This window comes from Telopea speciosissima, chromosome 1 (genome assembly GCF_018873765.1).
Source record: "Telopea speciosissima isolate NSW1024214 ecotype Mountain lineage chromosome 1, Tspe_v1, whole genome shotgun sequence".
Taxonomy (NCBI): Eukaryota; Viridiplantae; Streptophyta; class Magnoliopsida; order Proteales; family Proteaceae; genus Telopea; species Telopea speciosissima.
In genome coordinates this window covers 23,348,163-23,363,557 of record NC_057916.1, presented here as the reverse complement: position 1 = coordinate 23,363,557, position 15,395 = coordinate 23,348,163, and the positions used below count along the sequence as shown (strand labels likewise).

Here is a 15,395-nt window from a genome sequence, read left to right as displayed (position 1 = left end):
TCGTGGAAACACTTGTTTCTTCCAAATTTTGGATTTATAACCAAAAAACAAAAAAACACATAAATCCCTATCAACAATTACAAAACACAGGCTTTAATTACATGACCTATGGATCCAAAATAAGGCTGTTCTCATTCAGGATGTTGTCCAGCAATGATTCACAAGCATCTTCAAGTAAATCTAAAACCTGCCAAAAAGGGATTTTGTATTAGTACATAACAACAACAACAACAACAACTATCCCAACTAAATGGGGTTGGTTACATGGATCCTTGCCCTCCAATCAGCTCTATTTTGTATTAGTACAAGTATGAAAATTAAGCTCTTATTTGGGGAAGGGGGAAGGGGGAAGGGGGAAGGGGGAGGAATTGGACGAAGGGGACAAGAATGAAAAATTGAAATACGATTGGTTGGAAACAAACTAGCCATATACTCAACTCAACTCAGCCTTATCCCAACCAAATGGGGTCATCTATATGGATCCTCACTCCAATCAGCTCTATTCAAAGTCATACTAGTTCTAAGCTATGCATGTTGTTCCTCACCACTTCTCCATAGTCATTTTAGGTCTACCCCTAGCTCTTTTAGCTCCTTCAATCTGAATCAAATCACTCCTCCGTACTAGAACATCTAAATGCCTTTATTGTACATGACCATGCCCAAACGACTTTCTCGCAGCTTATCATGTATCGAAGCTACTCCCAAATCAGCTCTAATTTGTTCATCCCTTATTTTTTCTTTCCTAGTTTTACCACACATTCATCTCAACATCCTTATCTCAGCTACACTGAGTTTATTTATATGAGGTTTCTTAACTACCCAACATTCTGCATACATCCAATTAAATACTTCTTATCATTGGTGTTTATGCAATGGAAACTTTATTTCTCTAGGACCAAAAACCAAATTGTTGTCCTTGTAACCTAGATCAGCATCAAACTCCTGTTCTTTCATAAGATTCTTTGAGATTTTTACATAAAAATAAACATGTGGAGCTCACAAACTAATTAGACACCTGGTTGTTTCCTGATTCCATGTTCCAATACCATCTTAAAACCATTAGCAAACATGGAGTTGCTTTTATTAATCTGCATATAAATTTAGCTCAAGTGTACGCAAATTTTAGGATTTGTACATCATTAGCTCTAGAAATTAATGGGAGGTGAAAATATTTTTCTATCTATATGCCTTCATAGGGTCTTTTCCATGTCTTAAAATTTATAGTTTATCATTGAATCACTTGCTTCTGCAAACTCTTAGATCCTTGGACTGTCTAAACACTGGGTTGGGAACTGATTTTAAAAAGCTGAAGACATGTAGATAATGCATTCCCACAAAAGCACAATTTCTGTGCCAACAGTGTACCATGTCATTTTGCATATCAAAGAGCCCTGAAATAGAGGGAATCCAGCCATTGTATCACCCACTAGTTTCATACTTCCTTTTACTCCAACCACAAAAAACGATCCAAGTTTCAGATTTGAATTTATAATAATGAACTATTAAGAGTCAGACATATCAATTTGCAAGGCCTGAAACATCAAATACCAAGCCCCTGAAAAAGCCTGAGCAACAACCAATACAACGTTCAAGCACGCATAGAGCTAATGAGTTCAACTCTCATTGGGGCCTACCAATCCAAAAAAAAACCAATACATTGTTCAAACACGAATATAAAACCAAAATGCCAACAAAATCCTATCATGCTGCTCAGTATTATCTAATTACTGTCTCAGTTTCTTTTTCTTTGGTAAACAGAAGTTCATTAAGCAGAAAGAAAAACAATAGATACAGCATTATCAAGCTGTCTCATTCACTTCCACAAAAAGCAAATATGAATATGATCTAATATGTCTACTATAAGATCCATACGTTGTGCAAGTAAGTTGGCAATCTAGAACAATGTTTTAGGAGAAGAAAACCTTATATAATTCTAAATTGAATTCAGATCAAATGTTAAAGAGTTGTAAGTTTACCTTCTCAAAACCTTGCGGTCCACCATAGTAAGGGTCTGGAACTTCAGTTTCATCGTGTTTTTTACAAAACGAGCACATTAGCCTGACCTGCACATCCACATACACAGAATCAGTAACATTTCCGATCTCCAGCAGATTCATCTAGGAGAAACACACGTCAGAAGCTATAGAGAGTAGAGACCTTCTTATGGGCATCAGATGGGAGTGTCTCCTTGAGTCTCCACCTATTAAAAGCCTCCAATATGTCATCTAGAGAGAGCAGAAATCAATCAATAACGAGTACCGAGGAGAGCAAAACCCAAAATCATGAGAAAAAACTACAGACAAAAACCCAGGCATACAAACCATCATACTATATGATAGAAATCGACTTAAATTGTTCAGGAAATGTGTGTGTGGGTGGGGGGGGGGGGGGCAAGGGTTGGAGAAGTTATAGTTTCACCCAACCCCTTACCTCTGTTCTGCTTGTCCATAGCGAGAATGAGATCAAAATCTAGGAAATCAGATGGTCGTATTGGCCTCGATATGGAAGTTATCTCAACCCCTCGCCGTTTGGAAGCTGCTCTCATTCGCGGGTCAGCTTGGTTACCCTGTCAAAAAACCCAAAATTTTTTTTAGTGAATCCAAATTCTTAAAGTGCCGATGAAGATGAAGTAGGTACAACACCTCGTGATAGTCAATTGTGCCAGCAGAATCGATTTTGAACTTGGATTCAAGCCCTCTTCTCATGACGATCTCCCTGAAGACAGCCTCAGCAGCGGGGCTTCTGCAGATGTTGCCGAGGCAGACAAAGAGAACAGAGAAGGGTTTGGTCGCTGTCTCTGTTGAAGGGATAGAAGCCATTACTGTCTCCAGAGACCCAGTTCTAAAAGATGAAGAGGACGGGAAGAGGAGGTGGAGGAGACCCTCTTGAGATTGCTGAGACTGGTCTCGTGGAAAAAATCCGTTACTAGGAGAGCAGGAATGAAGCAGAACCGCAGAGGAGACGAATGTTTCGTTACAAGAACCAATGGGAATTTTGGAACAAGAGGAGGACAGGGAGAAGAGTGGCAAAATCGTAACTACGGAGTACGGACTGTATTCATGGACTCATGGAGTCATGGTTCAAGTCTCTCTCTCTCTCTTTGATAGATTGGCTGGAGGACGCGAAGACGCAGAGAACAGTGTGTTCGGTTCCTCTGCACGTACCAACAGGTGACCGTACATATGAGAGCCAACCACGGAAAAGGATCTTATCCCGCCGTGGGGGGAGCTGCACCTGTGTAGCACCACTAAACAACAAGAAAAATAGGGGTAAGGTAGTCATTTCATAGGTGGGTCCCACTTGGGCCCCACATGTGAAATGACCACCTCCCCCCTGTATTCAGGGTGGGTTTTGGTGCTGCACAGTGCAGCTCCCGCCACAGCTGCACAAGATCCAAGTCCGTCAACCACCTGTCCAATTTTGCCATTTACAAGGGGAGGAGGGGTTTTTATGGAAAAAAAAATAAAATGTGATTGACTCTGAGATGTACATTCACCTATTGGTACGTGCAAATGATTCAATCCCGAGAAGAGTTGGCATTGACCAGATACAGGTGGGATGGGCAATCTGCAAGGCCGGGTGGGGTGACCTTAACAAATTGCTTCATAGACTTAATTCATCCATGATCCATGGGATCCGGCTCCTCTCCAGCGTACATCGTCCGGCTGAGAGCTCTGATCCACACAGCAGCACACATCCTGACATGCTGGTGTGTGGATCGAGGCCTCCCCAGCCACATGATGTGCTCTGCATGGAGGAGCCCAATCCTGATCCATGGCCCTGTTGGCGTTTGCCGAGGGAGATTCGGGGTCTTCTTTCCAACTGATGGTATCAAGAATCAGGAATTGGATTGGCGAATCGTTCTCTTGATTCCAGTCAATCCAACCGGATTGGCTGATTCACACTCAAAAACCTTAAAATTACTCCTTTTTTTTTATATATGAGGGCTGATTCTAGGGTTCTTGGAACGATACCAATTCATCAAGTCATGCCTGGAAGGAATAATGTTCTCTGTGGGGAAACTCACCCTCCCGCCAGCCATTCGTTGCTAGAAATTCTTTGAGATCCAACTGTTTGAACTAGTATTAAGAAAAAAATATTATGTCTTACAATGGAGTAAAATCATTTCCAGTATATCATACACCAAACATGCTACTCCAGGATTCCTTAATCCAAGATACACAACTTTACTATGAGATAGAATTGAGACGCGGACCCAGAATGCTATGAAGGAACAATTGCTAAGGGTTCATTATGAATCCCCCCCCCCCCCCCAACCCTTTCTCCTCCTCCAGGAAAAGTGCGAAGGAGAAAGGAAATATATAATACAAAGTAAACAAGCTCAAATGAGTACAAATAGCCGATGACCAGCCAATCTCGGACAAGGCACAGATGCTGCATTCCATGAACACTGCAGTCCTCAGTTGTTTCCTGTCGATGTCAATCTCTTCCCACAGTTATGAATTCGGACGTAAATTTCATATGATATAGCTCTTTTTCACCACCATCCTACCACGTTTTCTTTTTGGATTAGCACCAATCATGCAGGAGAACGCATTGACAAGCTCTTCATCCTCTACATTTATTAGAATCTTTGATGCATATGGGTCAGCAAGGAGCTGCTTAGCCACAAGATATCCAGCAATAGACCATGTCTGGAAAAGCCGTGACTGTTTCCCAATGAACCTTGCACTTTTGGTGTCATAATATTCAGGCCACTTATCTGTTGATATCCGCCTCTCCACAATCTCAACAGCTTTGGATGCTATATCTGATCTATTCATCTTTATGCATGCCACTGTGAGCTGCAACAGGTTTCTCCACTATGTTATTTCATGGAAAAACTTTATATCTGGAAATACTCACATGATGTCATGAGAAAGGGGAAAAGAGAGAGGATATCCAGGGGCTTCTACATATAGAACAGAAAAGTCCACTGCAGCCAGTCTGTACATGGTATGTGCAATACAAGGTGATATGTCTGATGGAGCAACTTGACAATGACTACTTTCCACAAAGAGAGACATATAGCCAATCTTCATACCAAAACAATAAAATCAGTCCTAGTTTCTCATAAGATGTTCAGCAAGCTTTTTACGCAATGGACAAAATGTACTCAGTGGAGGTCCAGCAACTAAAACAGGTACAATATGGTGAATGAATATCACACAATTCAGTTTTGTATTTTCACTACAATTAAGTTGATGTTTAGATGAATTTACAGAGAACCGATGAGATAATCCTGTTGGCAAGGCTTTCCCAAAGATGCTATAACTTTTGTACATGGTTGTGGGGGTGCATGTGTGCATATGTTGAAGTTTAACAAACAAGGGAATTGTGTAAAAGGTAACAAACCTGCCAGAGCAAAGTTGGCCATGAACCTCCATTGTGGTAGGACCAAGGCCTGCATTATAAGAAACAAAATAGGATAAGAACACACCTAATTCGTGGAAATAGTAAGCATATTACAACCATCAAGCAAAAGCTTTACGTGTTTTTGGGATCACTGCCTGTGATAATCCGCCATTCCTGACCTTCAAGAGCTGGATAACATATTTTGAAGGGCGTACCCGCAACCAAGTCTCCCCATTTGGCTTCAATTAGATCCAATATGGCATGTGATTGATCTACTGTTGCAAGACTGCTGACAATAGACCACAAATTTCCTAGAGAGAAGAAACGGAAATCCATGTGAGCGGGCTGCAGATTTCCAATTAAATAGCCTCCTTTATTGGGCATCCATTGCAATAGCCATGGAGGAATCTGATCAGGGTAGATGTTGAACTTGTTGACAGCATCATACGAGTATTCTTCTGTTTTATAGCGATAGATTTCATTGAGTTTCCTCATATCGACCCAATAATACTCCCTGATGTGGAATGATAGAGCCACCAGACGATTGTTTAGCGCTCGTACAAGGTCGGCTGACCCATCCTCTGGTGCAAGCATCTCACGTGCACAAAGGAGCGCTGAATAAAATAGTGCCTGCAACAGCATCCAATGTTGCTCACAATAATATACTAGTTCTCACATATTGGCAGGTATTCACCACCTGCATCAAGCAGATTTTGGCATGATAGGAAAGTTGTTAAGAGAAATTGTTAGATTCCCTCCCTCTCTTCTTAGGAGATTGGATAGCGAATAGTCCATCTATTTCGTTAGTTGCTGTCTATTGTTTTGAAATAACATGCACCATCAAACATCATTTATCATCTTAACATGTACTACCTAATTCAACCTCCTGGAGAGGGGGGGGGGGGGGAAAGAAAAAGAAGAAACTAAACAGATCCCAGTCTTCGGAGTAAAGAACAGAACAACACTTGCATCCTAGCTAGCCGAGCTCAGTCGCCTAAGTGTCACTTTAGATACTTATGGTGATTTTGAATATGTTTCACTTTCAGAATTCTAAAATTATCTTATGTATGATAGTCAAGTTATAGAATTATACTAGGGCACTAATATATACATGTCTTGAGATAATAATTTTATGCATTTGGGAATCTGTAAATGTGTGTGTGTGTGTATATATATATATATATATATATATATAGATAGATAGATAGATAGATAGATAGAGAGAGAGAGAGAGAGAGAGAGAGAGAGAGAGAGAGAGAGAATCAGTTCCACTAAGTGGAACTTTCTCGTAAATGTTACTTGGAATATATTCAACGCACAATGAGAGAACTGACCAATTCAGATGAACCCTGAAAAGCAGAGAATATATGATGCAGCAGCCTCGGAGTGGCTGAGTTGATAAGATAGGCTTTTGGAAGCCAAATACCAAGCATTCCAGCCCATCCGCCAAGCCCAAGAACGTCGGAGATAAACCAGAAAGTATTTTTGCAGTTTGGGGCTTTCTTGTAATAATTTGAAAGTTTATTTGTAATTCTTAAAATATGAGGGGGTTTCTTGCAATTTCTTTTTTTTCTTTTTTCTTTTTTTTTCTCTCTATTTGAAAGCTTTCTTTAAATGCGTAGCCCAGTTTTGGTCGCAGGATCAGTTTGGATAGTCTTTAATTAGTTCTAAAATTCTTATGTTAGGAAGTCAACATTTCAAGTCATCGATACCCTCTCTTACTTTTTCCATTGATACCCTGTTTTCCCCTCTCTTTGCTACTATTGCAGGTGCTATTAACAAAGATTACAGCAATTACTCACTCACTCCACTTTGTTGCACATCTGCATATATATTCTGAGATCAAGTTAGCTTCAGATCTGTTTTCTGTGTGTTCTGTTATGAACTAGTATTTCAGATCTAGTTTCTCTGTTAAAGGGCTTCATAGCTACTGCTCTGTATTGCTGGATTTAGAACTGAAACTTTGCTCACCCTGAATTTTGTTATCTAAGCTATTAATCTGTTTCTGTCATCTTTACTGATTTTGCAAAATAAATGTAGTTCTGCTCTCATCTCCTTTGCTTGTTTCTTCTCTGATATTCTTATTCTGCTTTTAGATATTACATCTCTAATTGCTAACTGTTTCTGATTTCTCCTGTTAAGCTCTTGCATATCCTGGTGTGTTTGATTTGTCTTTTCTAGACCTGAAACCTATCTACACAGCCCCTACTTAATTATACACCTTAAAACCTGGGCCTGTCAGTATCCTAGTTAATCCTAAATTCTGAATTGGGATTTAAGGTTTAAGGACTGCATTATCTACCTGAATTTCCAGAGGATGACCATGAATTCCCATGCGGCGGTCTATCATGCAAGAACCATCTGTCACTAGCAATGTTGGGAACATATCAAAACCATCAGCAAGACATAGCCTCAAAATCATTTTAATTCCAGTTTGCACGTCAACCCTCTCTTGTACTGAAAGATCTCCAGAGCATTTCCCATATGCTCGTAAGAGTATAATCCACCATAGACCTGAAATAAAATTTGTGAGAAATAATATAATAGGACAGAAAGAAGCAAAGAGATGTTGTTAGACACATGGAAACCCATCTTCAAAAGAAGGAACACTCAAATGATACTATTTAGGGAAAAGAAAATACCTAATTTTATTTACTTACCAGAATCAACTGGTGCCACACGACCAATTGCTGCCTCTCCAAAATCAGGATCCAAAATCTCTTCCGTTGCAGAGTCATCACCCTCAAGAGGAACAGTTCGCACCTTGAAACTACAAGGCATCAGCCCTTGACCGGGGCTATGACAGTCCATCGTTTTTTCCCAGCTCTGACAAAACAAAAACGATACAAAAAAAGTGAAAGGAACTCAACCTGGATACTGTGATAATATAAGATAGGATAGGTAGTGGAAATTAATAATTAAGGGGAAACTTTACTATTCTATAGAAGGGTGAGGAATATTTAGGTCACAGAATTTGATGGTTGAGGGAATTTAATGTTTCAAGAAATAAAGAATTCAAATCATTAAATCAATAATTAAGATTATGGTTATGTAGAAAAGAAAACTGGATATTACGGAACTCAGTCTCGGTCAGCATTGACACCAAGAGAAGTTGAGAGGAGGGTTAAAGTTTGAGGGAGAGATTGAAAAGGATATCCATATGGACGGTTTCAAGTTCTCAGCTGGTCTAAAGCGGGTTTCTTGCATTGTTTCTTGAAATTGATTTGGGTTAGGATGGTCTTCTAGGCTAATCATTAAGGAAAACATATAGGATGATTGATGTTGGGCTTGAATTATGAAGCCAACAAGGGTCCACTGGTTGAAGAAATTGACTATAACAGATGTAGCAAATTGCAAGCAAATAAAGAAATTAAAGAAACTTTTATTAGATCTAATTAGCAACCAAATTGAAACCTCATTAACAATCAGCTTAATAGTGGAAAATAACCAAGAAATGGCAGCAAATGATCATCAGCACCAAATGAAGAAGTTCAATGAACAAGGAACTCCATTCAACATTCATCCCCTTCTGAAAATCACCATAACAATATTGGTACCAAAAAAATGCCCAATTAGCCATATGACTCCAGTCCAACTACCAATAGCACTCCCAAAATCATAAAGATGGTAGGAAAATAAAAATAAAAATTCTACAAGACAAAATTTTTAACAAAGGGATTTTCTTATTGAGACCTCTTAAGGTGTTAAATAATTTGTAATCTTACTTTTTTGCGCTCTTTGTCTAACACAGTTTTTCCTTTTAATGAGGGTAAAATTCACATGTGTATTCGAAAAGTGTACAGACAATGACAGCTTTTGATAATGACATAATGGTAAGTCACTTTCAAATAATTGTTGAAAACCCTCTTTTACCCTTGAATTAAAGAACTTCTGGGAACTACACAATGGGCAATCAAAAGTAGGTTACATGTTCTACATAGACCTATAGAGGTGTCATTCAGACAATCCCTATAACTAAAAAGAGCGTCCCAGTGCACGAGGCTCCCACTCCCACTAATGCAGGGTCTGGGAGTGACAAATGTGCGCAGTCTTACCCTATGCTTCGCAGGAGAGGCTGTTTCCAAGTTTTGAACCCCAACCAACAGGTGGCAATAGCGCAACTTAACCGTTGCACCAAGGCTCGCCCACTTCAGACCATCCCTTTTAACTAATTACACAAATTAAACAATAAAAATTGATTCCACAATTTTCCACTAGATATTATAAAGCTCCTCTGCATGGCTCCAAAAACTACTTCAGAAGCCTGGATCATTGCTGGCATAGTCCCCAAATGAATAGATGAACACAAAATAATAGGAGCATGACCATTAGATGGGGATGAGCTACAGCTACTCTATTATACAAGGATGTATAAGAGATTATGCCCCTCTACAATGTTACTAAACTAGTCACCTAAAAATTTGTATAAAAGTGAGTTTTTCTTGGTTAAACATATCGCTTTCAAACAAAATGCAGTCAGACAAGTAGCATATTCATATTCAAATGAGGTGTTGGGAAGATGGAGCTCCAGTCTATCCCTAACAGTCCAGTTAACCCACTAGCATTCGAACTACTTCTCTCAAGTACACAATGGAAGATTCAGAAGGAAATTTCAAAAAGGATCTATTTACATACCTAAACCACAATCTTAGAACTAGATTTTGGAAACAACACATTAGAAGCAAAAATCCATAGTTTCAAGCTAAATAATTGTGGGACAGTGTCTTAATTTTGAGCAACTAAGCTATTTACAGCACAATATTAAAAACTTAACACTCAATGGTATATGAGAATAAGTTTTGGCAATTCCTTCATGATGTGCCTACACTGGTTAGACTATAAGGATTTTCTACAAGGGGCATGTGGACATCAATCCAGACTACCCAATTACTAGGACAACCTTAGGATTAGCCAACTACCAAAATCATGACAAAGCTATCATTGTGGATAACACAGAAGTTAATAGTGGACTTAATTTTTACTTGTTTAGGATCGTATCCACCTGATTACTCTTATTTGGAGAAAGAAGCTTATGTGCATAATTTTTAACTTGGATCCTATCCACTTGAGGGCTCTTCTTTTGAGAATTAAGCTTGTTCAAATGGTGTAAAATTGTTATTCTTTCCAATACAGAAGAAAGAGATCTGGCATTTTAACGGTTGGGAGTGATGGCCCTTAACAGATATTTTGCTATGTAACCACTGACTAAAAACCATTTCCTAATATAAGTGCTTGCCAAGCATTTGGCAGCCTAGACTTATGACTAGGCAACTAATCGTAATGTGAGATTTCCTCTTGGTCAAATATAGAAGTCTAGAACATCAAAACATGACCAGTTTGCTTCACTGGTAATGTATCCACCACTTTGTACCCCATACAAAAGCATAGGATTGAGTTACATTGCATTAACCTACAAAAATTACAACCATAACTATTCCTTTCAAACAATTAAATTTAAAGACACTCCACTAAATACATTTATTGTAGACACGTGAACAGTATATAGATAGCATGATAGAATAATCTACAAAAGAGTCCGGGGTAGGCCTAAAATGAGTCTAGGAGAAGTGGTGGAAAAAGATATGCAGAGCTTAGCACTGGTAACAAGTGTGGCCTTGAATAAAGCTGATTGGAGAAAAAAGAACCATTTAGCCGAACACAATTTAGTTGGGATAAAGCAGTTGAGTTGAGAATAGGACAATATCAACAAGTCTTTTGAACGAACAATACCATAGAACATTAACTCACAACAAGAAATTACAAGAATAAAGAATACTCTATATCAAAATAAAATTATATTAAAAAGATCTCAGATGTATATGGGTGCCATGCTTGGATGGATTACCTGCAACTGAAGCGTGTGAAGGATGAAATTCCGAACGATATCATACTCCCCCTTCAAAAGAAATGCTATTCCAGAAGGTACGAAATCACGAATGAAGACTTGATCGTAGTTTAAAATATTAGAATCGGTTGGGTCCTGTGCAGCAATTGTTCCAATGGGACTACCACAATAATAAACAATGGATTCCCTCAAAAGATTCCATGCCTCATCCTCAATGGAGTTGCCACACACTTTACGTGAAGTATGCTTGATTGTTTCAGCTTCAGCTAACTCATCATTAGATTTGAAAATTTCCTTCTCCTGTTTCGATTGTGGAAGCTTCCCAAGCTCTAGAGATTTTGGCCCACTCACTACACCATTAATTGGGTTTGATTTATTTTCACTATCCATAATCAAGGTACCATTTCCATCCTCTGCAGTTATCCCACTAACTCTTTCAGCAGGTTGACAGTGGCAACTTAGAAAGCGTGATTGAGCAAACATTGAATTTCCATGAGAAACACCGCCTATATCGATCTTCAAGCAACCTCGTGTCACTCTAGAACAATTTAGCGATTTCAAATACCCTGAACAGGACTTTTTCTTTGCACATTCTACATGGAATTTGGGAGAAAATGTGAAGTTTGGTTTGGCAAGACATGGATCAGAAAATACAACGTTAGAACCTGTCCTGGACAGAACTTCCAACACTGTTTCTGAAGTGCCCATCGACATTTTATAACCAAAACTTGATTGATTACATTCAAGTTAATATTATCGCGGCTGAAACAGATCTGGGGCCTCCAGCCACTCTTGTTAAGTTAAGATACCTACAAAGAACACCTCAAATACATTTAAAAGAGCCAAGATAAATACTAATGCACAAAACTCTTCAGGTCAGTAGAGAAACCCAATATTGCGTACATGGAACTAGTGGGACACTGGGACAGACATATAATCTAAGCGTACTTGATGTGGTAAGAGTAGCCCCCACATCAATTACAAAATAATCTTAAAAGGACTTTCCATTCTAGCCACTGAAGAACGAAAACCCTTTCGATGGTAACAGATATATTCAGTAGAACAGAGACAGACACAAAAAATTACAGTATAGAATTAGAACTAAGAGAATGTAATTTTGACTCACTCACGATTCTGACCCTTCTTGAGACGAAATCAAAGCGGAAGAATCTATAGTTCAGGTTTCCTTTCCTCTAATTTCTTCATGTAGAAAAAAAAAACCAATAAGAAGAAGAAGAGGTCGAGATAGATACAGAAATATAAGGAAAGATACAAAGAGATTGCTCACCTCATGCGTTGATTTATACAGAAAGAAGCGAGATAGAACACGAAACACGAGAGAGAAGGACGTTTTTAAACAACACTTTTTTACAACAAAAATTTCTAACCTTCCAATTGATTCGGGTAAATTACACGTCATCCCTGGTTTTTAAACGAAACTCATATCACCCCCTGATTTTTTTAAAAACTTAAATCATGCCCGGGTTTAGACTCCAATATGACAAATTAGTCCTTACCATTAGTTTTATAAGTGATGATATCAGCCACTTAAATAAATTTAAATCCCTAAATTACCTTTGACCAATGTTGAAGATGAAAGAAGGGTAGTGTTGTAAATTTAATTCTATTGTTTTAGTACAAGGGTAAAATAGTCTTTTCACATTAATAACTAACAGCAGACTAACACCGTTACTGTAGAGGAGGTGATTTGAGTTTTTTCAAAAATCAGGGGGTGATCTGAGTTTTGTTTGAAAATCAGGGGTGACGTGTAATTTACCCAATTTATTCCCATGCTTGAAAAGGGTATTTTTTAATAGAATTTAGCTTACCATGTCGACATCGGTATCAGTGATAACTGATAACTGATATTGATAGGATCGATCGTATCGAGTCTGATCAAACGATTTTACCCTTAAAAGTTTTTGATACCATTCTTCTAGGGAGATAGAACACTAATCGGTACTATGCTTTGGCGTGCACCTATGCTCAAACACAATCCAATGTAAAAAGACCGATATACCCTTAGACCTTTCCACCTTTTCAAAGAGGTGCACCGGTCTTTTCACGTTGGGTTGTGTTTAGGTGTAGGAATTCAACATGTGTTATCATCTCTCCTCAGCCCCATTGAAAAAGATTCCTTTGTTCTCTTCCAACCTTATGATTGGTGTATGTCATTAACTTACTGAAAGATATGTAGAGCAAAGGCCAATCCATCCATGAGAAACACGCATGGGACTTATCAATCTCAGAAGCAATGCGCATAATTGCAAGGTGAGAGCAGCAATAACACCCTACTTTGATAGGCAAATTGTTTGAGGAATCGGTGTCATACCTCTAATTCTAGTAGATTGAGTCGGAATAAGCTGGATACGATCCCCGATTCAGACTGATTCTTGATTCAAGAAATTGGCCGATTTCTAGAATTCAGGGTAGTCAATCAAGAGATTGGAAATACAATATTGCGTGACCCATCTATTCAAAAATCGACATCAGATTGGTTGCAATTTGCAAATGCCAAGGCATATCGGGATCAATTGGGACTACTCTCCAAAGAGTGAGATGCACCCCCATCTTCAAAGAGACAGGTTCCAAACAACGTTAAGCACAGCACAGTTAGCACCCAAGGTTGAAATGTTCATTTTAACCCCAATAGTTCTTGAACGCCCATTTTGATTTCAAAACCTGCAGATAAGTTCACGGACGATGTAGAGCAAATCTTCCCCAGTTTTAGATACTCTAAACTGGTTGAAATCTGCTTGTTTCTCCAATTTTTCTCAAAATTATTATTACAGATACACCTCCAGAGACATGGGTGGGTTCTGATCAGGATTCAGCAGAGAGAGAAAGAGAGAGAGAGACACACACACACACACACAAAGCACAGAGATAGATGAAACGAATAGGACAAATTGAAGGGGGAAAAACATACAGGTCTTGCTGTTGTTGCTTCTTCCGCCTTCAAAGCATGGAAATCGAAGCAAAAATGGCGCCTACAGATTAGTCCCCTTCCCTGTTCTTGCTTCTTCCATCTTTAGAACAACGAAGACAATGAAGAGAATGGTTTGTAATTTAGGGTTTTACCCTTAAGGGTATTATGGAAAGTTCACCCTATGGTAAGGGTAATTTCACCATTATAAAGGAGTTAACAGCGACTTAACTGCACAGACCTAACAGAGTAGACTAAATCAAAATAATGTCATACTATAGGGGGTCTGTTATATTTTGATAGATTTTGAGGTGTCCGTGATATACAATAAACTTATAGGATGTGTCCGTGAAATTTTTCTTTTTTCTTTTTAACAAGAGAACAAAATCGTAAGGGTAAAGAAAAGATTTTTTTTTTTTTTTTGGGAGAAGGTTCCAGAATTTTTTTCCTCTCTTGTCCGTTGCCTGGACAGGACTCTGCTATCCCCTCACATGGGGCCGCAAAATGACAACTTAACCTTGCCCGGGTAGTGTGTTCGGGCAAGGGGTTAGGTCATCATTTCATGCCCCCATGTGAAGGGACAACACAATCCTATCCGGGCAGCAGACAGGAGAGGATAACGATTCGAAGGTTCCACCAATGCACCTCCGTTAAAAGAGAGTGAACCTCAACACAATGTAAAGGTTACTCCATTGCGAGTGAGTTCGAGTCGGAAAACCACCTTTTTGTGAAGCAAAACAGGGGTAAACCTGTGTACATTATGACCCTCCCCAGACCTTGTAGTGACAGGAGCCTCGTGCGCTGGACCTTGAGAAGGTTCCCACTGCATGTGGAGAGAAATTGTACACCAATAGTGTCCTTCAAATATAATCATCCATATGGGACCCATATTTCCATAATAGATGAAAAAATTCATGGGAAAACGGAACTGTCCTAGAGTGTAGTGTACACCAACACTCCCTTGAGTCTCTCTCTCCTCACATGAAAAGACACCTCTGCTCCCTTATTTTAAGGAGAGATTTAGACACATGAGTGCTAACGTACGCCACACTCCTGGACAGCAAGCTACTTCCAAAAAATCATAAAAGAGGAAAACTACATGCTGGCATCGTGGCACATCTTTGTAGGAAAAATTTTCATGCATGGCTGTGTAAACCGTATATGTTAGAGGGTGGGAGTTTCAAGGCATTAATTAATGGGTAGGGGTTTATGACTTTTCCAATTCTTTGTGAAAGGGTACCCAACTGTGCATGCTTACACAGCCGTGTA

The 15,395-nt window shown here is 39.1% G+C and overlaps 2 protein-coding genes across 2 annotated transcripts; both read right to left on the bottom strand.

The window, feature by feature from the left end:
* On the bottom strand, window positions 1-3,000 carry LOC122661984 (putative low molecular weight protein-tyrosine-phosphatase slr0328). Its single transcript, XM_043857523.1, has 5 exons — window positions 2,643-3,000; window positions 2,431-2,566; window positions 2,158-2,225; window positions 1,977-2,063; window positions 1-187 (listed from the first exon to the last, which is right to left on the bottom strand). Exons 1-5 carry the CDS (start codon window positions 2,817-2,819, stop codon window positions 107-109), a joined length of 549 nt encoding a protein of 182 aa, XP_043713458.1. The 5' UTR covers window positions 2,820-3,000; the 3' UTR covers window positions 1-106.
* Window positions 3,001-4,445: 1,445 nt separating this feature from the next.
* On the bottom strand, window positions 4,446-12,028 carry LOC122661948 (neutral/alkaline invertase 3, chloroplastic). Its single transcript, XM_043857470.1, has 6 exons — window positions 11,201-12,028; window positions 8,016-8,181; window positions 7,658-7,869; window positions 5,492-5,985; window positions 5,356-5,404; window positions 4,446-4,805 (listed from the first exon to the last, which is right to left on the bottom strand). The coding sequence occupies exons 1-6, from the start codon at window positions 11,912-11,914 to the stop codon at window positions 4,479-4,481; spliced, it is 1,962 nt and encodes a 653-aa protein (XP_043713405.1). The 5' UTR covers window positions 11,915-12,028; the 3' UTR covers window positions 4,446-4,478.
* Window positions 12,029-15,395: the final 3,367 nt, after the last annotated feature.